General features: G+C 38.9%; 2 protein-coding genes across 2 annotated transcripts in view; both read right to left on the reverse strand.

The window, feature by feature from the left end:
• Positions 1-3303: 3303 nt before the first annotated feature.
• Positions 3304-15302, reverse strand: isoc1 (isochorismatase domain containing 1). Its single transcript, XM_052115663.1, has 5 exons — positions 15010-15302; positions 7900-8019; positions 6974-7177; positions 6321-6437; positions 3304-4965 (listed from the first exon to the last, which is right to left on the reverse strand). Exons 1-5 carry the CDS (start codon positions 15271-15273, stop codon positions 4819-4821), a joined length of 852 nt encoding a protein of 283 aa, XP_051971623.1. The 5' UTR covers positions 15274-15302; the 3' UTR covers positions 3304-4818.
• A 467-nt stretch (positions 15303-15769) lies between these two features.
• Positions 15770-24136, reverse strand: part of slc27a6 (solute carrier family 27 member 6) — a 38555-nt gene continuing 30188 nt past the window's right edge. The window contains exons 8-10 of the mRNA XM_052115661.1: positions 23797-23894; positions 19506-19636; positions 15770-17449 (exon numbers count right to left, since the gene is read on the reverse strand). Coding sequence (XP_051971621.1) covers positions 17273-17449; positions 19506-19636; positions 23797-23894 — 406 coding nt within the window. The 3' untranslated portion in view covers positions 15770-17272. The remainder of the gene's footprint in view (positions 17450-19505; positions 19637-23796; positions 23895-24136) is intronic.

Raw genomic sequence — 24136 nt, forward strand, 5'->3', positions numbered from 1 at the left:
TGAGTCAACATTTAGACAAATATCCAAATTAAAAACTTTTGTCCATACCGAGTTGAAATAACGGGGTGTGATTTAACTTCTCTGGTTAGATTGACAGAAAGGCTATTTTTGTAATTGCAAAATAGGGAGGAAGAACTTCCTGTTCAATTCAGAACCAGGGAGGGGCTCTTTCAGGTGGAAGTGACCAATGAGCCAAATAATAATAATAAAACAAAATCTTGGGTAGGCCTAGCCTTTGTCAATCAGCCTATGCAGCTTAATAAAATGTAATCTGGGGCCCTTACCCTTCCAAATGAAGGACTTCACTATGCTCTCAAATTGCTTGAAATAATAGAGGGGTACATCTATAGGGAGTGAATGTAGCAGATAGTTGCATTTTGGAATACAGTTAACATAAACATTAATAAAGAAACATTAACCTTCCCAATCATCGATAAATGTAATGAAGCCCACCTATCCACATCGCTCAAATATTTTTATTAAAGGGCCAAAATGAACTCTGAACTAAATCAGACAAATTTGCTAGGAATAAAATATCCAAATACTTAATGCCCTGTTTGGGTCACTGGAAGGCAGTTACTGGACAGTATGCTGTCAGAGCCAAAGCTTCAGATTTAGACCAATTGACATTGTATCCTGAGAACTTGGAAAAGTAATGAACAATTCTGTGGAGGCAAGGCATAGATCTAGTAGGGTCAGAAACGAATAATAAAATATCACCTGCATAAAGCAGAAGCTTATGTGCCACACCTCCCACCACCGCCCCTGGAAAATCATCCTCCTTTATTATACCAGGGCAAGACAAAACAATAATGGGTAAAGAGGGCAATCCTGCCGGGTGCCCCTATCCAGATAAAATAATCTGAAATTAATCCACTTGTTTGTACCGCTGCTACAGGGTGTCTATAAAGTTACATAATCCAAACAATAAACATACTCCCGAACCCATACATACCCAAAATCTTAAAAATTTAATCCGATTCTACCATATCAAATGCCTTTTCGGCATCAAGTGAGATGGCAGCGACCAGATTCTGATCATTCACTACTGACCACATGATATTGATGAAACGTCTAATGTTATCAGAAGAGTTACAACCCCGAATAAACCCCACCTGATCTATATGTATAAGAGATGTTATAACTTAATCAGTTTTTCTTAATAACATTTTTGACAATATTTTAACGTCTAGCTAGATCAGGGAAATTGGACGGTAACTCTTACACTCGCTTGGATCTTTGTCCTTTTTAAGAATCAGACTGATCCCCACTTGTGTCAAGGTTGGCGGAAGCTCTCCATTCTTTAATGATTCTGTATAAACTTCTAGCAAAAGTGGAGCCAGTTCTGTAGAATAAGATCTAAAAAATTCAGTGGCAAAGCTGTCTGGCCCGAGGTGTAGCAGTGGTTGAGGACCTTCAACGCTGTGGGTCAATGACTCCTGCTTAAAGTGAGTGCCGCATCAACACATTTTGTGGATATGCAAGGAGCCAGGGATATGTGTGAAAGGCAGGACTTTGAACTGGTAAGCAGGCCCCTCGAAAAAGAATCTCAAGAATGGCCTGTGATGAGGGGCTATATGTTCATGAAAGGAAGCATCTTTTAGGTCGAGCAACATAAACTAGTGCTTAGGATGAACATGAGACAGAATTTGGTTCTGAGTAATCATTTTGAACAGAAACCTCAGGAGTGCTCGGTTCAAACATCTCAGGTCCAAAATAGGACATAATCCTCCATCTTTGTTGGCGACTAAAAAATAGTGTCTGTAAAAGATGGCATCGTCCACTGATACCATCTCTATTGTGTCTTTTACAAGGAGATTAAATATCTCTGAGTAGAGAATTAGCGCATGCTGCATCGTTACGGTGGATGAAATACCACCATTAAAGTGAGTTGGCCGCCTCGCGAACTGTAACACATAATGTTGTTCTATCGTCCTCAGCATCCAACTGGAAATGCATGTAAGATGGCGCTACTTGTCTGCGTAATGAGCCAGATGACACTGGAGCCTCTTTGTTTCTGGATGTGTGCCGCTCACCCTCAGGGTGCAGTCGCGATATGTGTAATGTGTTAATGCATGATTTGGAAAAGAGCTCTTTATTCGAATATTTTTGTGCCCCGAGCTATTGCATCGGGGCTTGCATCCTATATTGGTTGACATACTCTTCCATTGACATACTCTTGGCACGAAAACATTTATAAAAGGTGCTCAACCAACTCAGAGGATCAAAATGCCATGCTTTCAAAAGAAGGAGGTGCAACACTCACTCTTTAAGCACAATTAGAGCTACAGCTTTATTTGTTTAAAAATACATGATGTTTTGGACACCCTCAGTTTCTTTATCAGACATCCTACACTCATGGCACAAAGCCAACAACATTGGAAACATAAACACAATCTTGTCAGTCCTGGGAACCATCTGGGAGAATGAATAAAGTTCTGCGGGGACTCAGCTGGACAACGGCGAATCCTCTTGGAGGCCGGAACGAACACGTCCGTAGGCTCTGGTCCCCGCTTCATGCCAGTAACGTCAAGAATGCTGCTCCGGTTTGGTGGGAGATCTCCCGCCGGTATGAGGGTGCCTGGAGACTGCAACCTTGCACTTGGGCCAGGAACGTTGGGACTCCACTGGGGGCTCCATTTTTTGCAGTGGCAGTGCAGCGGGTGCGCTGAGTTTGAAAGGTTGTGGACCAGAGGAGCGTGAGCGAGTCAGAAGTGAAAGTCCTAATGGCATCACTGTACAGGCCCTGTTGAAACACTGGGGCTTCTAACAGCACGGCTTTGTACCTGTCACGCATCTCTAAATAATTATGCCAGAGATGGTGCTCGCCGGATACCAGGCTTCCCATGGATCTGCCGATGGCTTGGTTCAGGGCTGTTTACCTGTGCATGTGGAAACTCTGTTCCATGCATTCATCACTTCTGCAATGGCCTTCTCATTGGACTTTATTCTAAAAGACATCAACACCAAAACTCAGGTTCACCCATATCACACCCACCCTATTTAATCCGCACTGGCTTCCTGTCTCATCCCATATTCATTACAAAATTCTCCTTCTGACCTTTAAATCCCTTCATGGCCTCTTTTGCTGTCATGACTCCCAAACTTTGTTTGATTTCTGCTCTACGTTTTTGATTGTATTTGATTGTGTCCTTCAGCTTTGGAAAAGTAGAATATAAATGAAAATTATTATTTGTTGTTTTTATATTGTATATTTGTGTGTATATCTATATATTTTAACACCGTACACATTAAACCTCACTTTTTGCACAATAAATCACTCTGTGAATCATATTTGTTGTGTTCCCAGTCACTTTATTCACCGTATTCTACCAGTGCATCTTAACAATAATGACCACAAATTACCAACGAGCGAGAATTATTACATCCTTGATCATCCAACTCAGTTCAGCATGTGCCATGCGGCAATAATAAGGTCAGCACCAGAACCCTTCACTCCTGCTACACGATACGCCGTTACTTACACACCACACTTTGCCTTCTCCCTTTTTTACATTTGTTGGGAAGAAATGCATAAATGTGTACACCAACATAAATTAAACCTCTTCACATTTACAAGATTTAGTGCATTTAACATTTATTCATATCATATATTAGAGCAGATTCAATTTGTTTGTTTTTTAACATTAATGTTTACAAAGTCCACAAAATAATTTTATCACATCAAGAAAATGCATCTGCGCATTGTACAATCAGTAGAGTTCATCAATAGTCACAAATATACATGTACACACTTTCAAAATGATTTGAACACAAATACACACACAAGAAATATCAATAATTAAAACAGTAAATGACAATCCTCAGTCTCAGGATGTCTGTGCAGTCTACAGGGTTTGGGCAAGAAATCAAGATTTCAATCTATAAAAAATGCAGGTCTACACAAAAATGCTATTTCTTTCAGGAAAAATGCAGAACTGTACGCAACTCTGATGCTCTCATTCTCGAAAATTACTCTTAGTGTCGGTAAGCCGTAAAAAAATAATACTTCTACTGAAGATGCTTCAGTTGTTTTGGTAATGGTGTAGATCTTATGACATAGATACATGCGAAAGTCTAAAGCCTAAATCAACCGATTTCAGTAATAACTTGGCCAAGATGTCACCGGCAGGTTTAGATGAGAGGTAGTCTGATGTTCAAATCATACAGGCTAAAAATACAGTGACAGAATGCAAAAATTGTCAGAAATTTTACTTAAAATTAAACATCTCTTAATAAATGAACGTACAGAGTGGGAATAAACACAAGCATCTTAAACGAATGATTTCCACTGGTTATATTTACTGTAGAACTACGGTGTCAAGCACAACACTTGTGTAGCACAGTTAACTAGAGGTTATACAAGGGCTCAGATATCTAAAACTAACGCAAGAGAAGAAACCTCAAAAACCATTGAAAAACACGTGTTCTCAACCATTATGTAACTGTACTTACATTCACAGCAATGTTTGCAATAATTTACTAATACAGAAAAGGATTTAGAAGGAATTCTTAATTTTTTATTTTCTGAGCACAGACACATTCATTCATTAACAACAAATGCTTTTAGGTCAAATAGTGTGCTCTCATATAATACACATCTAAAATACATTTTGGATTATATTAGTATGTCAAATATAGAACTTTTTGGACTGCATGTCAAGCACGTTAAAAGCTTGAGCACAAATGTCTGCCGGTAACCGTTTCAATCTGTTCCAGCATATTTCTGAGAAATGTTCCCATGTGTGAGTGTGAGAAGTTGAGGAGCTAAGAGAAACTGATGTGTAGTATGTAGAGCACATTTAGCGTGAGCTTTAATCAGATCTTTGACAACAGGCCTGACTCTGGAGCGCTGGCTTTAATGATGTTCTGAATCTCTTTGAACTTTGGATGTTCTTTATCAGACAGCAGCTGCAGAAGAACCGATTCACTTGTGGTGACGATGATTCCAGTGCGAGACAGACGCTGAAGATAACAAGAAAAGCACAATAAACTTATGCAACTAATTGCATAAAATTGTTCTTTTTTTTTTTTTTTTTTTTTTAAATTACAGAAAACTCCCCAAATGCATATATGATATTGTATATGTTTACAATCTTATAATGAACATAATCAAAAATAAAATAAAAAGAAATTCCCCCTAATTTGTAAGGATGTAGTTCCTGTTCATGTCGCTCAATCACCCTGCAAAAATACTTACTCAACTAGATGGGAGTAAGTACTGGGAAAAATTATTTTCCTCTTTCACCTTCCATCACAATATACAGATGTGAAATGTAGGTGGCGCTGTAAGGCAGTGGAGCAATCACCATGTGCTCATCCATAGACAAGTTAATGTTTAGAGCATAAACCTCATTGTTTCGTTGAATAGCTCGGCCTCTGAGTGGACTAAAAGCTCAGTCTTGGAGTCAAGCACATATTTTGCTGAGATTTGTTTATCATGCTTTTTCTACTGGACTGCAGATTTTGATGTTCTGAACATCTGAGACATAACTTTAGACTATTTACCCAAGTAAGCTCACAGACAAATGAAAAATGGGTCATTTAGTAGCAAACAGGCAAGAGTTGAAATAGAGTTTGGGTCTTACAGAAGCTGTGATCAGAGCAGACATTAGACGTCTGTCTTTATTGTCTTACAGAAATCCTATTTCACTTCAGAAAGTCTGCATTAGCTACAGCAGTAGCCTAAAACAATAACCAAATAGCTATTTAGCTGAGATCAACCAATAGCCCACATGACGCGTGACACGTATTTTCATCACATATTGTAGTGCATTGTAATACATTGCACTCATTATCACTGTGAATAATATTTCACTCATGCTGTCTTTTTGTAGACACTCATTATTGATAGTTATGGATTTGGTATGTGTGGCAGGGTGGAGGGCGGGGCCGGGTCGTTATTCTACACACCCGGTCCCTTATCAGGCTAATCAAGGCTCAGAGAGGGATAAAGGCTGACTGCGGAGGGTTGTGCGGGAGAGAGAGAGATCGTTTACGGGCATGTCCGTCATGTGTGTGTGTTTGTCTTTTGTTTAAGTTTCTCATTAAACTATTATTTATATTGCCAAGCCGGTTCTCGCCACCTCCTTTCCATTGATGTTTTATCCCGTTTAGCTTCCATGACAGTATGTTTTAATTTCCTTGTCCATTATCAGCAGACATACATATAGATACAGTATGTTTGCACTTTTCATATTTATTTTTCCATATTTTCCATCAGGGTCCATAAACTTCTAGTCAGTTAATAATAAAGAGATCCACTGTTGTTTAACAGAATTCCTCAGGATGTGCAGTTTGAACGTGCAGATTTATCTCACCTCTAGGGCAAACATCCTGTCCATCATGCTTCTGGAGGACGTGGCGTCAGCAACAATGTGCACTTCAAACCCTCGTCCAATCAGATCCAGAGCGGTCTGCTGAATGCACACGTGCGTCTACAACACACAAAGCACTCAATAAGGGTTCTCTGTAAATGAACGTGACAGTCCTAACAGCTAAATCACACCAGTTGATTGAACAATTACCAAATGATGTAATCTCAGGAATTAGTGGAGGGTTTTTACATTCATTGTAGGGATGCCAATTTCAAGATATTTTCATAATCGATCATCTTCGAAATGAACTATCAATTAATCGATTAATCGTTAACACAACAAAACGTGCGTGGAGGACCCCAAATAATATGTGCATGTAGCCTAAAGTTTAAATATAATTGACATTAATACACTTAAGAAATGCAAGTATTGGCATTTTCCTCTTAAAATATTGTTAGTTTAATGTTTATTAATATATTTATAAGATATTTCCTTAATTTGGGATTCCAGAAGTGTCTAGAACTGTATATTCTTCATAAAAAGTAAGCTGGTGAAGGGAGTGATTCATTGTCATCATCTTTTGCTGTGAAATGCAAAAGTTCAAGAGGTCACGTCATATATTTAGAGTTTTCCTGTAATTTGCTGATTGAACTGACCTCAACTCCAAACAGAACAACACTGCGGACTCCTGGAATCTCAGCCAGCAGCGTCTCCACCTCAGGAAGCACCATGGAGAACTTGGTTTTGGGGAAAACTAGTTTAGCGCCGGTTAGGTCCATCTCCTGCACTGTGCTGCCCAGACCTTTAGGGTACTGCTCCGAAACCACCACAGGAATACCCAGAATACGAGCTCCCTGCAGCTGGACAAGAAATAAATCTCATACTGCAGCTGAATCGAAAAATACTGTCTTACCCGTAGTGACCTGGATAGTACACTGACTATTGACAAGGGCACAAGGGTGATAGTTATGGATCAACACTGCTAGGATTTATACTAATAATCTTACCAGCCCACAATCTCAATAACATTGCAGTCAAATAAGTTCAAAGATGAACAGACTGAGATTGAAAGAGTGAAAGATATTCTCTGTGTCTGAAACCGCCCCCTATCCACTTCATAGTGCACTATTTCAGGTCATTTTGTAAGTGTCTGAATTCTGAGTGAGCCATTCATTCCCTACTTTCGTTCTCTCATTCTTATCCACAATGCACTCTAATTTAGAATGTACATTCAATGTACACTTGACAACGGTTAATTGCCCATAACCCACCGCGGGGAAGACGTACAAGCTAGGAGTTTACAGCTTCCTTCACTCCTGCAATGTTTTATTTCATGCTACATGTATTAAATTACTTTCTGACAAATCATTACTGCGATATTTCATGCAGTATTTTGCCATTAAACTGAAGAATTCTTTATTTACTAAATAATTCACTGAGGTGATATTATTTGACCTCAGGAGACTGCACACAGTGGAAATGATAATTCTGTGGATGATATAAATATTCTACACTCACTTCCATTCACTATATAGGAAATAGGGAATGAGTGAAAGATTTCGGACACAGTGATTAGGATTACCAGCCTCTGTCCAACACTAATGATGTCACCGAAGTATTTGATGGCAGGTCTGAATCTCTCTTGCATGTCGCAGCAGAAGAACACTGTGGTGGCGGATGACAGGTTTCCTAATATCGTTATCTGCAACATAAACAGACACACTTTAGTTCCTTTAATCATTCTGCTGAACACAAACACAGCCATGAAAACACATTGTGTTTGTAATACATCTAACATGTTGACTTACTTAACCAGGACAAGACAGGGAACTGTGTTGAGTCTCCCAAAATATGTCAAGAACATATTCGGGTTACATTTCACCATATGAGTCATTTCATCTTACATACAGAAAACTAAGCCTTTATTTGCATTGTAACATTATTTTCATGACGATTAACACCCCTCCATTCTTATTAATGTGGGAAAAATCTTTCTCATCACTGTAATGCAGTGTGAGACATCACACTTAAATCTGTTAAATACTTTGCATGCATTACAGTAATAAGAATTCATGGCATGTGTTCTTAATTGCCATGAAAATGTCACAATGCAATAAAATCTTAATAGTCCTAAAAAGGCTTTTCTACAAAATATAATTGGTATATATTTTTAAAGTGGTGGAATGATCCGCCCCTCCGCTTCTTAGTGCCGTCCTTTAGCTAGACTCACGACGGGAGTTGAGCAGGAGAGCGAGAAGAGGTGCACATAGGCGGAAATCGGGGTGTCAGGACCCCCCCTATCTGAGGGTTGTTCCCCCCCTAAAATATCATTAAAATATGTGTATTGTAAATAATATAATGATATATTCTTAAAATAATTGTTTAAGAAATAAAATAATACAAATGCAAATGTGGCAACAACAAAAAAAAACCTTCAAAAATTGCTCTTGAGAATTGTTATGTTTATTGTCCCCCCCCCCCAACATTTTGATGAAATTTTCGCCCCTGCCCCCGGCGCGAGTTAAATGTGTCGTTGGAGGAGGAGAACAACACTCGTCACGGCCGACAGGCTAGAGGCCGGGCCACCTTCCCCCTCTCACTTGCATCGGGCCGGGGAAGACAGGCTGCCAAGGACGACGTCCCTCTCACCGCGGACCCAGGAGGGGAGCGCGTGCGGCCGATGGAGTTCATGCCTGTGCCATTTCTTGGAAACTTCAAGAAGCCTTTCACGGAGTCCCATCTCACCACAAGGATGCCAGTTTCCCCCGTTATTTTGAGCACTATTCCCCTGGACACTTTATTTGTATTATTATTTCCAATAAATGTCTCTCCGAGGCTTGACGCCACACCCACTGTGCCTGTCTCTTGCTCACCCCGTCACTATATATATATATATATATATATATATTAAACACACTGGAGGCCAAAAGTTTGGAACAATACATAGATTTTGCTGTTTCAGAAGTAAATTGGTACTTTAATTCATCAAAGTGGCATTCAACTGATCACAATGTATAGTCAGGACATTACTGATGTTTAAATCAGCACCATCACTATTTGAAAAAGTCATTTTTGATCCAATCTAGACAGCAGCGTCACTCCAACAACTTATCCTTGAGTAATCATGCTAAATTGATCATTTGGTACTAGAAAATCACTTGCCATTATATCAAACACAGTTGAAAGATATTTGGTTCATTCAATGAAGCTCAGCATTGTCTTTGTTTTTGAGTTGCTGACATATCTTAAGGTCAATATACGTCAAAAATGGCAAAAAAGAAACCGCTTTCTCTAGAAACTCGTCAGTCAACCATTGTTTTGAGGAATGAAAGCTATACAATACTTGAAATTGCCAAAAACTGAAGATTTCATACAAAAGTGTACATTACAGTCTTCAAAGACAAAGCACAACTGTCTCTAACAAGAACAGAAAGAGATGTGTAATGTCAGATGTACAACTAAACAAGAGGAAACAAGTACATCAGAGTCTCTAGTTTGAGAAATAGACGCCTCTCATGTCCTCCGCTGACAGCTTCATTGAATTCTACTCGCTCAACACCAGTTTCATGTACAACAGTAAAGGGAAGAATTGCAAAGAAAAAGCCACTTTTGAAACAGAAAAACAAAAAGAAAAGGTCAGAGTGGGCAAAGAAACACATTGGACAACAGATAATTGGAAACGAGTGTTATGGATCTTAGCCTCATTGTGATTTTGTGGGATCAGTTAGACTGTAAGGTGTGTGAGAAGTGCCCAACAAGACAGCCACATCTATGGCAAGAGCTACAGGAAGTGTGTGGTGAAATGTCACCTGAGTATCTGGACAAACTGACCACTAGAATAACAAGGATCTGTAAAGCTCTCATTGCTGCACGTGGAGGATTTTGTGATGAGAAATCTTTGAAGTAGTTTAAGGAGTTCTGGACATTTGTACATTTGTAATAGACATTTTTCACGTTATTGATGTCCTGAATATACATTGTGATCAGTTGAATGCCACTTTTGTGAATAAAATGACCAATTTCTTTCCATAACGGCAAAATCTGTACATTATTACAAATTGTGGCCATCAGTGTGTGTGTATATATATATATACACACACACACATATATACACACAGTATCTCACATAAGTGAGTACACCCCTCACATTTTTGTAAATATTTGATTATATCTTTTCAAGTGACAACACTGAAGAAATTACCCTTTTTATACAAGCTGTACACTCACTACTTCACATTGTAGCAGTGTAAAGTTGCTGTCCCCTCAAAATAACTCAACACACAGCCATTAATATCTAAACCGTTGATGGGGGGTGGGGAGGCTGACCCCCCCACCCCTTCAACATCTGCAGCAATGCTGGCTCTCCTGTTAAACCACTGTATGGTCTTGGCCACCATGCTGCAGCTCAGTATCAGGGTCTTGGCTATCTTCTTAGCCATCTTTATGTAGAGCAACAATTCTTTTTTTCAGATCCTCAGAGTTCTTTGTCATGAGGTGTCATGTTGAACTTTCAGTGACATGTATGAGGGAGTGTGAGAGCGATTACATCAAATTTAACACACCTGCTCCCCATTCACACCTGAGACCTTGTAACCCTAACTATTCACATGACACCGGGGAGGGAAAATGGCTAATTGGGCCCAATTTGGACATTTTCACTTAGGGGTGTACTCACTTTTGTTGCCAGCGGTTTAGACATTAATGTCTGTGTGTTGAGTTATTTTGAGGGGACAGCAAATTTACACTGTTATACAAGCTGTACACACTACTTTACATTGTAGCAAAGTGTCATTTCTTCAGTGTTGTCACATGAAAAGGTAAAAAAATGTGAGGGATGTACTCACTTTACTTCACATACTGTATATATGTATATATATATAGTAAACATAAAAAAGCTAAATCAATATTTGGTGACCACCTTTGCCTTTAAAACAGCATCAATTCTCCTAGGTACACCTGGACAATGTTTTTCTTGGTTGTTAGCAGACATGATGTTCCAAGTAGAGGCCGACCGATTAATTGGCCGATTTTTTTTTGCATTTTTTTAACATAATCGGCATCGGCCAATATCCAAGTATATCAAGCCGATTATTAGGCAGGCGCATCTGTGGGCAGCCTAGTGTTGTTGTGGAACACGTGTTCGACGCACGCTGCCCCTAGAGTCATTTGTGAGCAGACCTCATCCAGAGCCTAAGGAAGGAGCTAAGTTCCTTGGAGAAAACAGTAAGGGTTAAATTTGTATAACTTATTTATATTTAATTAAAAACTTTTGATATGTTACAGCCAACTTCGAGAAAAAACGCGACAAACGCGTTCGGCTACTTTGGATATTGATAGAGTAGTTGAAGTTGCATTATCACAGCAGAAGGGTTGCTATCATGTCACAATAAGTAAACAAGACTTTTGTGAATCTGAGACTTTTATTTGTTCTGTTTGTGTGTCTTATATTTGAGAGGGTTGTCACTCAATGCAGAGAAATAAGTAGGCTAATAAAAGATACCAACGCACTATATGCTAGTGAAGGACTGGCTTTGTAAGCTCGGACATTATCGGTTCTGCTGTCAGTACTGGAGAAATTAAGAAAATACATGTATTATTGCTATAAAGAGAAAGTTATTTTAATAAATAATATGAAACCATTTTTCTGTGATGCAATTTAGCTATTCGCAGTCAGAGAGAGAGAGAGAGAGAGAGAGAGAGAGAGAGAGAGATCTCGCGCACAGCGAGCAAAACACGAGCCCTGCTTAATGAGTGACAGAACGAAACATTCAAACGTAGCCTGGTTTAGATCTGTGATTATTAGTCTGATTTTATTTTAGATTTCGCCTTCCAAAGATTATAAAAAGAATATTTATACATAAGCCGCATTCTGTCTAGCACAACTTCCTTCCCTTCACAGCAGTGCGCTGACATTTCTCCCTAAAACTCAAACTTAACATCAGAATCAGCACGATCGGTGATTGTTGTAAAATGCAGTCTAGCTACTGTTGCTAAATTGCGGGACGCGTATAATAATAAAAAGAGCGCAAGAGATACCGTTCCCAAGGTGGTGCGGCTCGAAACAGACCTCAACGAGACAAGCAAAGTATAGACTACTTTGGGTTTCATGTGCGCGTCTAAACGATCAAATATACACAAAAATATGTCAAAACAACCGGCTTGGAGATTCACTTAAACACAGTTTATGTCTTAAATGGACGTAGTTATGGAAATCGTTGGGAGAAAATATGGTGCATCAGGAGCCTATTAGACTCGGTCTTAAAGGGAAGCAGTCTAATCAACATGCTGACGATTGAGCCATTACTGCGAATCAAACAACAAAAGGCAAAGAGAAAATCACTTACAGCTCTTGAATGAATAACTTCTGCATTAATGAGCATTAATCTATCTATGATAAACTATGCAGTGTTATTTTACAATTGATTACTTTATTAGATTTCTTTTAAGACCACACCTGAACAGTAATGTTAGTAGACCTTCCTGAAATTAAATCACTGTGCCTATATAACGTTTATCTTAAAAAGAACCGTTAAGAATACCGTTAAAGTACCGGATCGATAAGCAGTATCGGTAAGATAGTAATACCATTAAAACCTTAACGATACCCATCCCTAGTTATGCCTGTGCTTCTCTTGGATGCTCTGAATATTGGATTACGTGTCTGGATTGCCGCTTAATTAAAGCTGCATTTGGATCTCAACCGTCGTGTCTCGGAGCAGTTCGTAACACCTGCTTTGTTTATTTAATATATTTGTTATACATTATTTATATAATATGTTTTTACATTATACATTTTTAATTTAAGTGTCAAGTGTTCAATAAATGTATTTGTTGAGGAATTCTGTCTATCTTAAGTAATTATTTGTGTTACATTTTATCTTTCAAATAAAAGGTTCAAATAAGAGGTTAAAAACAAGCACATATCGCCAAATATCGCCAAAATAAATCGGCTGCATTAATCGGCCATCGTATGCCCGGATTTCAAAAGATCGGCATCGGCCTGAAAAAAACCCATATCGGTCGACCTCTAATTCCAAGCTTTGTGGAGATTTCAGAACAGTTCTTCTATCTATTTAGGATGTCTCAGTTGCTTCTGTCTCTTCATGTAATCCCAGAATGACTCGATGTTCAGTGGGGGACTCTGTGGGGGCAATGCCATCTCTTGCAGAGCGCCCTGTTCTACTATTCTAATCTTTTCTATTTGAGTCTAAAACGTATTTTTCTAATTGACACACTAAAGCTGAAGATACAAATAATCATCTTATGACAAATGTTTTTGTGAAAAATCTTAAGTGCATTAAACGTTTGCACAGTACTGGTGTATATATATATATATATATATATATATATATATATTAGGGCTGTCGATTTAACACGTTAATTCAGTGTGAATAATTTTATCAAAAATAACGCGTACAAATTTTTTTACGCAATTAATCACAATGCCTCCGGATTGTAATAAGGAAGATTCCTGAGAAATGCAAGCTTGTAGTACCACCTGTTTACTCCAGAGGGCAGTAAGTGAAACTTCAGCTGTATGAGCAACACACAGTTTATACAGTGAAGAAAACAACCTTCAGCAGCAGCACAACACAGACATGCGTTACGTTCTTGTGTTCAAAACATTTGATGGTGCGCAAATCCGAACTAAGGGATCTCAAGATGTGTTCCAAGTATTAAACTATATTTAACTTGTTATGTTTATGACGCTAACACACCGAGACGCTACACAAGCATGTCTGACACAGTTGTTGAGATTGACAGGCTCTTAAACAAGCCCTCATAATAAATCTCCAACTGATTGACAAATTCACTTGTGTAATGGATTACTGTGAACTGTGTGACAATGATTGACTTATGATCAATAATATGGTAGTAAACAATACATTTGTATTCTAAAGCAGCTTTTTGTCTTATTAATGATTAACTCTTCTGCCACAAGAATGTAATGCATTTTATTTATCGGAATTTTTATAATTTTTGTATATTTATAGATAACTATGTATAATTATTTCATCATTATATATTGAATCATTGTTATGAGGGGCTTTCTCAGCAAATATTTGTATATGCAATTAATCGCGATTAATTAATCGGGACATCATGTAATTAATTAAATTAAATATTTTAATCGACTGACAGCCATAATATATTTTATTTTTTTTCCCCTTCGAAGTGAAATGTGACCTAGATATTTTTCCGTGAGATGCCCCCAGTGACATTAATGTATAATACACTGACCTGTGTAGACTGTTTTCACGGTAGAGCTCCAGTAATATCAGTTGAGTTGTGTTCAGATCGTAAACACGCCATTATCAGTGTACGGAAATACGTTTCTGAACGCATTTCAAAAACAGATCTGAATCTTTCTGAGAAAAAACGAGTTATGAATAAATACAATAATAACCGCGAGTCACCAGTAAGTAGGCCTATGACAATGCAACAAGTAGGACTTTGAAACGTGGCTGTTCAACATTGAACATAAATAAATACATAAATAAATGCAATCATTAAAGTCAACAATGCATGTTTCAAGAGAACTGAAATTCAGACTCATAAAACACAAACTTTGGAACACTTGAACATTTCCGCCCCCATGAGCGCGACACTTTCACACGTCAATATGACATTTCCCCGGATATAAAATGAGATACATTGTTAATAGAGGTCACGTATGAAAATATCATCTTACATCCATCTGCACGGGCACTAATTTGAGCCGACATTTCTCCGAGATCGCGAATCCCTTCGGCAAATCAATGAACTGGCCCCATTCCTCAGAGAAATACTGAATCACGAATTTACGGTGGACATCGATCTGATATCCGTAAATGGACCGAAACTTCTGGATGAGCACTTCATAACCGGAGCCCACGGCCACGGACGAGGGCCGAGAAAACACGGAGAACGAGAATAACACGAGAACATGGTTGTTGTTGCTGTTGGAGTCCGCCATGATGCTTCTGAACTCTCATTTGATATATTTGAAGACTCGATTATGAATTGTTCTGAAGAATCGGTTCCTTTTAACGAATCACTCGAACTGCATCGTTCTCCTAAAGTCTGTTCTTGTTTTTTTTGTTTTTAGGTTAAACATGTGTTCGTTGTTTATTTGGCTGTAAATTAACTTAGTCTAAGACACTAAAATCACTTTAGGTTTTCGTCTTAGTTTAGATGTAAAACTTTTTAACACATAGCATGTAAGAAGCCCAAACAACTCAATTAAAAATGAAAACTACACATTTTACCTCCTGCTTTTGACTGAAGGCTGGAACAAATCTCTTTTCCAAATGATTCATTAAAATGAATAGTTCAAATGAACCGATTCGCTACAATGAGTCAGACTTCCGGCTCAAACAATCACAACCTTTGCTTTCCTTTTATCACCATAATAAAATTAAAATATAGATGGTGACTATGAATTATTTAATTCTGGTCCGCTGAAATAATCAAGTAAATCCAAAATGATGCAATGTTAATTGGACATTTTATTATGAAGTGAAACTGTCATCAAGTCAGTTACAGCCATCAACATTCTGTAGTCCTGATATGGCTTTCATCCGCATTATCATCATTATAATACAGCTAGAGATGACAAAATATGACAAATCATCACCTTAGCCTAATAAAGTGTGTTGTAGAGTTAACAGACATTACGTCATATAGGCAGTCATTTTTGTAATGCCATATAAATGTGAGCAAAAGCACCTGACTGAGTTTCCATCTTTCTTACATTATATAAAGGGCTTTTTCACCACACACACCACAAAATGAACAATGCAAACTTGAATACACATGAACTAAACCGGCATTTATTATTACATAATTAAGTTCATTAAACTGATTGACATCATAGCATATTAGCTTCAATTCAATGAGTGAAGAAAATGTATTATATTGTATTTTTTTACCCAAATACAATTCACAGTGAATCTCAAAATTTTCAAGTGCCACATATTAACAAAACTACATCACAATAATAGCAATAAATCAACCAAAATTTTAAACAATGGTAAATAATGATGTATGATATTCAGGACTAAAGTAACTTCACTTCTCAACCAGAGAACGAGCAGACATACTGTACAATAAAACAGTCAGATTCAGTCTGTGCATTTGAATTATTCAAAGTGCAGCTGTGTATGTCTTACACATAATTACAATATTCACATTAAAACATTCATTGACATCATTCACAACAGATAACTGATGGGCTTCAAAAATGAGCAGTAGGAAGACGTCATGATGTTATGTATCCAGAGTTTACTTTTGAATTCCATTTTTCACACACAGCCTGTAAAGATGAAAATTGCTCATGACTCTTATGGAGTCATTAAAGGGATCATTGAAAAGTCTGTGATTGACTCACTCTTGTGTTGTTGCAAACCTGAATAACTCCTATATCTTTCTACCGTGGAACACAACAAGAGATGTGAGGCAGAATGACGGCAATGACATTTTGCCTGACGTCGTCTTCAGATTTGGAAGAAATGATGAGTAAATAATGATAGAATGTTGATGTTTGACTACGAGTTGCATTGTGTGAAGTTCTGGCATTAAAGCACAAGTGAGGCAGACACTAATGAGTATCATTAGTAATAAAGTACACTTCAAAACAAATAAAATTGTCTGCCATTTACGAGTTTTAAACATAACCTTTGCCATCACTGAATCTAAAAGCACAATTTCCTTCATAGCTCACAAACATTCATCCACATTAAGTCAATGTCCTACTAAAATCACATGGTTGCAGGCTTGAGAACGTATCACGTAAACTTAAGCGTATCATCATTACCCTCTTTTAAATGTATTAATTATACATTGACTAAATGTGTATCTCCCACAGACATGAGCGATGAATAATTGACGCCGGCCACTGATCAAATATACAGCAGTACAAACGAGTGCTGATGTCACTCAGACTGGTCAGGTCATCTCTCGTGGTGTTTGAAGAGCTAGAGTTTCTTCTGACCGTTCAGTATACTGTCATAGATGCAGCTGGTCAGAGGAATGTAGCAGTTTTGTGTGTAATCCAGGAAGAAGAGCGGATCAGTGATGATGGAGGGGTTGAAGCCACTCTTCACCAGACCAAACTTCTGCTGCTTGAACGTGCTGGTCATCTCCATACACTCCTGCACACACACAGATGTAGAATCAAACACATATTTGAGCGTGTAAGTGATACCACAGATGGGGCATCTGTATTGTGGCCTTTTACACAGAACACACCAATCCACATGTATCAATAAGAGAGATATATAGAGATTTGGAAGTCAATAGAAATCGGACTGTTAATATTATTGTTATTTTTTTTTAAATAATAATTATTATTATTATGATTATTGTGCACTTCAAATTGCAATCACATTTTAATGCCCAAATAAGGGCACTGGGCCACACCGCGGATGTCAACGAGAGCAGCTCCTGTCCGGAAGAGCGTGTGTAGCACTTCTCAAGAGCACTGATCCCTTATATCAAGAAATAGCATTTTAACTAGTGAAAATTGTTGATATCAGTCAAATGTCTGAATGCTTTGACAAGCTAGATGCAGCAGCACGAATTGAGCAGATAGCAGGTGTGTAGCCCACTCTACACTGTAGGATTTTACAGTCCTTTAAGATTGTTACTTGTCAAACTATACAATATGAATGCATAGAGATCGTCATAGCACACTGTGTGACAATATGTGACTGTACAATACATATCGTAGCCGACTATAGTCCCAATCGTCCTGATCAGTCAACGTGAATTTGACGTAAAAAAGTGAAACATTGAGATTGCCCATAAAATAAGTGAATCAGCATTTCCGTTGCTTGAATAAAACCCCATAATGAGCATAACATTTAACAAGAAAGATTGATTTTGTCAAATCAAACTTTAATAAAATATCCTGATCACAAATACAGAAAATAACAGAAGTTGAGAATGAACACGAGTGTGTGTGTGTGTGGGGGGGTCGCCTACAGTAATAACACATAACAAACACACAGTCACAACACACACACACACGCACAGTCACAACACACAATCATAACATACAATAAACACAGTCAGAACACACAATACACACAGTCACAACACACACACAATCACAACACACACAATCACAACACACAATACACACAGTCACAACACACACAATACACACAGTCACAAGACACACAATCACAACACACACAGTCAAAACACATACACGCACACACAATCATCACGCACACACAGTCAAAACACATACACGCACACACAATCACAACACACACAGTCAAAACACATACAGTCAAAACACAATCATAACACACACACACACAGTCAGAACACACAATACACACACACACAGTCAGAACACACAACACACAGTCACAACACACACAGTCAAAACACAATCAAAACACACACACACACAGTCAGAACACACAATACACACACACACAGTCAGAACACACAATATACACACACACACACAGTCAAAACACATACACGCACACACAATCATAACACACACACAGTCAGAACACACACACAGTCAGAACACACAGTCACAACACACACACACACACACACACACACAGTCAGAACACACAATACACACAGTCACAACACACACAGTCAAAACACATACGCACACAATCATAACACACACACACACACAGTCACAACACACACAATCAAAACACATACAGTCAAAACAAACACATGCACACACAATCATAACACACACCGTCAGAACACACAATACACACAGTCACAACACACACAATCACAACACACACAGTCAAAACACACACAGTCAAAACACACACACACACACCGTCAGAACACACAATACACACAGTCACAACACACACAATCACAACACACACAGTCAAAACACACACAGTCAAAACACACACACACACACAGTCAGAACACACAATACACAAAGTCACAACACACACAGTCAAAACACATACACGCACACACAATCATAACACACACACACACACACACACACACAGTCACCACACACAATACACACAGTCACAACACATAGTCAAAACACATGCACGCACACACAATCATAACACACACACACAGTCAGAACACACAATACACACAATCTAAACACATACAGTCAAAACAAACACAGTCAAAACACACACACACACACACACACACACACACACACACACAGACAATCACAACACACACCTGCAGTCTAATGAAGAGTGGTCGAGCATATGAAGGCAGTTCTCTCAGGACATATTCGAACAGTTTCTTTCCATCAAAAGTGCACTTATCTCCCACGATCACTGCAGCCATTCCAGCCCGACCCTCATTTCCTGTAGGACACAAACACAGCTGCATCTCAACTTCCTGTTTACTCTCGCAAGGGTCTATCGTGACTCAGGAAACAGACTCTGTCATGAGGACAGATACTGATGGCATCAGCTGCAGTCCAATACGAGTGTTGCATTACTGTCAAATACAATGAGGTGAGTTTACTTTAGAGTGAGATATTTCAGCACAAACCCTGCGTCTTACTCAAAGTCCAACACAGGTAACAATAAACTACTGACACTGTGGACTAGAAGAACATTTGCATGGATTTTTACCATCAGGTGCATGACAGATATTCAAATGTATGAAATGTGTATGTTTTATGAACAAAAATATCAAACGAAATGAATCAATCTGTCAGAAAATATAAGTAGCCCTCCAAACACTCCAAAACAATACTAATAATACAAACAAACAAACTGCTTATACAGTGCAACAGTCTGGAAACAGAAGTAAAAACCTCATTCATTTTCTCCACAGGGGAAATGATTGTAAACTAAATCTTTTGATAGTTAATAAAAACCGAGGCTGTTAATCTATGGTTTATGATTCCGTCGAAGCCATGAGGCCACATTCAAATTAAAACACTGTTTCTATGCTTAATACGGTTTTATTTTTCCTTTTTTTTTTTATTTGATTGCATCACTTGCAATGTTTCATGGGATTGTAGTTCATTCCCTCATTAAACATGTTAAGTACACAGTTTGTATTTTTGTCTTTTGTCTGATTTTCAAATGCTTTTTTTGCTTCAAATCAAAGTTTGTAATGTTGTGATTCACCTTGGGGCTGGATGCTTTGGTTCACGGCGCACAACTCTTCTATGGAGGATTTTATGAAATCTTCAGGAATCAAGACAGCTGAAAAAGTGGGCACTCTATTGCTCTTATCTAATCCACAGTTTACCAATCTAACGGTCACAATGCCCACCAGGGGTCACCAGAACTCTCTTAAGTGTCGCAATGCCCACCAGAGGTCACTAGAACTTTCTTAAGTGTCACAATGCCCACCAGGGGTCACCAGAACTTTCTTAAGTGTCACAATGCCCACCAGGGGTCACCAGAACTCTCTTAAGTGTCGCAATGCCCACCAGAGGTCACCAGAACTTTCTTAAGTGTCACAATGCCCACCAGGGGTCACCAGAACTCTCTTAAGTGTCACAATGCCCACCAGGGGTCACCAGAACTCTCTTAAGTGTCACAATGCCCACCAGGGGTCACCAGAACTCTCTTAAGTGTCACAATGCCCACCAGGGGTCACCAGAACTCTCTTAAGTGTCGCAATGCCCACCAGAGGTCACCAGAACTTTCTTAAGTGTCACAATGCCCACCAGGGGTCACCAGAACTCTCTTAAGTGTCACAATGCCCACCAGGGGTCACCAGAACTCTCTTAAGTGTCGCAATGCCCACCAGAGGTCACCAGAACTTTCTTAAGTGTCACAATGCCCACCAAAGGTCACCAGAACTTTCTTAAGTGTCACAATGCCCACCAGGGGTCACCAGAACTTTCTTAAGTGTCGCAATGCCCACCAGAGGTCACCAGAACTTTCTTAAGTGTCACAGTGCCCACCAGGGGTCACCAGAACTCTCTTAAGTGTCGCAATGCCCACCAGGGGTCACCAGAACTTTCTTAAGTGTCACAATGCCCACCAGGGGTCACCAGAACTTTCTTAAGTGTCACAATGCCCACCAGAGGTCACCAGAACTCTCTTAAGTGTCGCAATGCCCACCAGGGGTCACCAGAACTCTCTTAAGTGTCGCAATGCCCACCAGGGGTCACCAGAACTTTCTTAAGTGTCGCAATGCCCACCAGGGGTCACCAGAACTTTCTTAAGTGTCACAATGCCCACCAGAGGTCACCAGAACTCTCTTAAGTGTGATTTTTAGGAGAAGGGATTTTAAATTTCACTCTTATCCACAATCAAATAATGTGCACTATAAACACAGAGCTGAGTGAAATAATTTTCATTAAAGGGGTCATGACATGAGAAACCAAATTTGCCTTGATCTTTTGGTATATAAGAGGTCTTTGTATCATTAAAACGTCCTGCAAGTTTAATATTTTAAGACGTCCTCCCCATTCTAAACGAATCATTTATTTAATCAAGCTCAAAATACATCTCGTTCTGGATTCATGGTTAGAAGTGACGTGTCGGTTAGAAGTGACGTACCAGCCAGGGTTTCCGTTGTCCGGTAATTACCGGACATTGACCGGTAAAAAAATTAAATGTCCGACAAAATTAAATCTCTCCGGTCAAATTGTCCGATTAAAATTGCCTAATAATCCCGTCCCCCTAACACAATCTGAATTTGAGAATAAGCCTAAAATGTATAAAGCAAAAATACACCGATCTCTTGCTATGTTATAAAGGAACAGGCTCTATCGTTTGAAAGTTATGAAACAACATCGCATGCTGCATTTCAAATAAAGCGCACGCCTAAAACGGCTGCAATATAGACCTAAACAACGAGCGATTGAGTGAGACGTTTCAAATATGGCCAGGCCCAGGCAGACTAGCTTTAAAAGCTTTTTCAGAGGCCAGGCGATGGTGAATCAGGAACATCTCATTATAGATAGATCAGTGCTTCTAATCCGCGCATTCGTGCAGTTTTTTTCTCTATCATCAAAACTGAATAGCCTATGTTCATCAGTGCATGGTTACAGTCTATATCAAGCAGGGACACGTTTGTGTGCATTTTATTTTGTGATTTCACGGAATTAATAGAGAGTCTCCGCAACGGCGATAGATTGAAACGCAGCGTCCTAGTGAAGATTGCGCAACTCGCGCAGCGCGTCGTCCATGCAACTGATAGCAGCGGACACGGCGCTCAGCTTGATTTCAAAAACAACAGATTTCAGCGCTAGATCTCTTATTTAATAACGGACTAAATGAATGATCTGCTAGTTAACTGGAGATGTTTTATTTATTTGTATTAGGTACATCCGTGCCTCAATGTTTCAAAAAGTGAATGTGTGTGAAACCACAGTAAAAAACAATTGGCGTTGATTGACGCCAATCGGACGTTCATGGTTTTTTTTATTCGTCTATTTGAAAGTTAAGCTAATAATAATATGTTGCATTCTATACGGCCTGATTATGTCATTTTTTAAGTTACATAGACTGCCTCCAGTTTTCCTCAACTTGACTAATTAAGAGGCGATATATTTGACCGGCATATCATCAAAATGTCCGTAAAACGAAACCTCTGCCGGTCACTTTGACCGGCACCATTTTTTTCTAGCGGAAACTCTGGTACCAGCGTTTGCATATGACCGCCTCCAGCACAAGATAACTACGCTTTAAGCGCAAGACAACTACGCTCATTTCGTATCGCCGTGCGCCTCACAAGTGTTCAGTCGATGGACAGCGAGCTCTGACAGAGACTACTTGTGCACAGGAAAATTACGATGCCACACAGATGTGCTGTTCCTGGCTGTGGTCAAACAAAACCTCTGAATAAGCTGCCGAAAGATCCAGACGTCAGGGAAAAATGGATGCAGTTTATTTTTTGCGGACGTCCCAGTCACAGCAAGTGTTAACTTAAGCGTTTGTTCTGTACATTTTAAGGATGACTGTTTTGAGAACAAATCTCAATATGATGCTGGCTTTGCCAGAAAACTGTTGCTCAAAGATAAGTCCGTGCCGACTATTATGGGAACAACGACGGCGCAAACTGTAAGTAATCTATTTTAAACTTTAAACTACTTTTTAAAGCGCAATTTCATTCATTATGAATAATCACAGTGTTTTTACTTAGTTTACTTGCATATTGTTCTGGCTGGGAGCGTCAATAATTGATACATAGGCACTGACGTTAGCCAATCATAACAGTGGGCGTTAACACTGAAGTCTTAAATGGAAACGCCCCCAAAACAGACTGTTTGAATCAGAGGATGAGAAACAGGGTGGGAAAAGGTCATAAATCACTAGATTTTAAAAGTTTTTCTTAAAAAAAAATATATTATTACTATAATTGCACCTAAGGGAACATAATAATACAATAAAAAAACCCATGTCATGACCCCTTTAATTGAATTGAGATGAATAAGGTGCTGTTCACACATGTTCTTGCATTTCCTCTGAGCTATTTGTCTTGTGAAAGGTTGAGTGTTCAGCTCTAATCAGCAACCGCAACACTCTGTCAGTTCACGTGTCAAACATACCTGGCACCTGGACTCCATACACATTGACCTCTTGAATGAAATCCACCATTCCCAGAATCTCTGTCACCTCAGTGGTCGCCACATTTTCACCCTTCCATCTGAAAACAACACAATATTCCTTTCACATTGTGAACAGAACTGGGCTCATATTAGAGGACAGGAATTAGTTTATTTGTCTGAAATGGCCTCATCCTTCCCTAACGAATGGATAAAGCTATTGTAAGGGAAAACAAAATAATTCTAAGGGAATCCTTAATAAACTTGTTATGCACTCACTCCTTCATCGGAGTAAGAGCTAAGAGATTAAATCATCTGTATGTCTGGAATATACTGCAATAAT

Source organism: Xyrauchen texanus, chromosome 43, assembly GCF_025860055.1.
Source record: "Xyrauchen texanus isolate HMW12.3.18 chromosome 43, RBS_HiC_50CHRs, whole genome shotgun sequence".
Taxonomy (NCBI): domain Eukaryota; kingdom Metazoa; phylum Chordata; class Actinopteri; order Cypriniformes; family Catostomidae; genus Xyrauchen; species Xyrauchen texanus.

Bases quoted from the DNA above. Each gene is read 5' to 3' on its own strand.
- isoc1 (XM_052115663.1), bottom strand. From the start codon at position 15,273: ATGGCGGACTCCAACAGCAACAACAACCATGTTCTCGTGTTATTCTCG. The intron at 6,438-6,973 runs GTCAGTTCAATC...TGTGTGTTGTAG, and splicing joins TTGTTCTGTTTGGAGTTGAG to ACGCACGTGTGCATTCAGCA. The intron at 4,966-6,320 runs GTGAGATAAATC...TGTTATCTTCAG, and splicing joins ACAGGATGTTTGCCCTAGAG to CGTCTGTCTCGCACTGGAAT.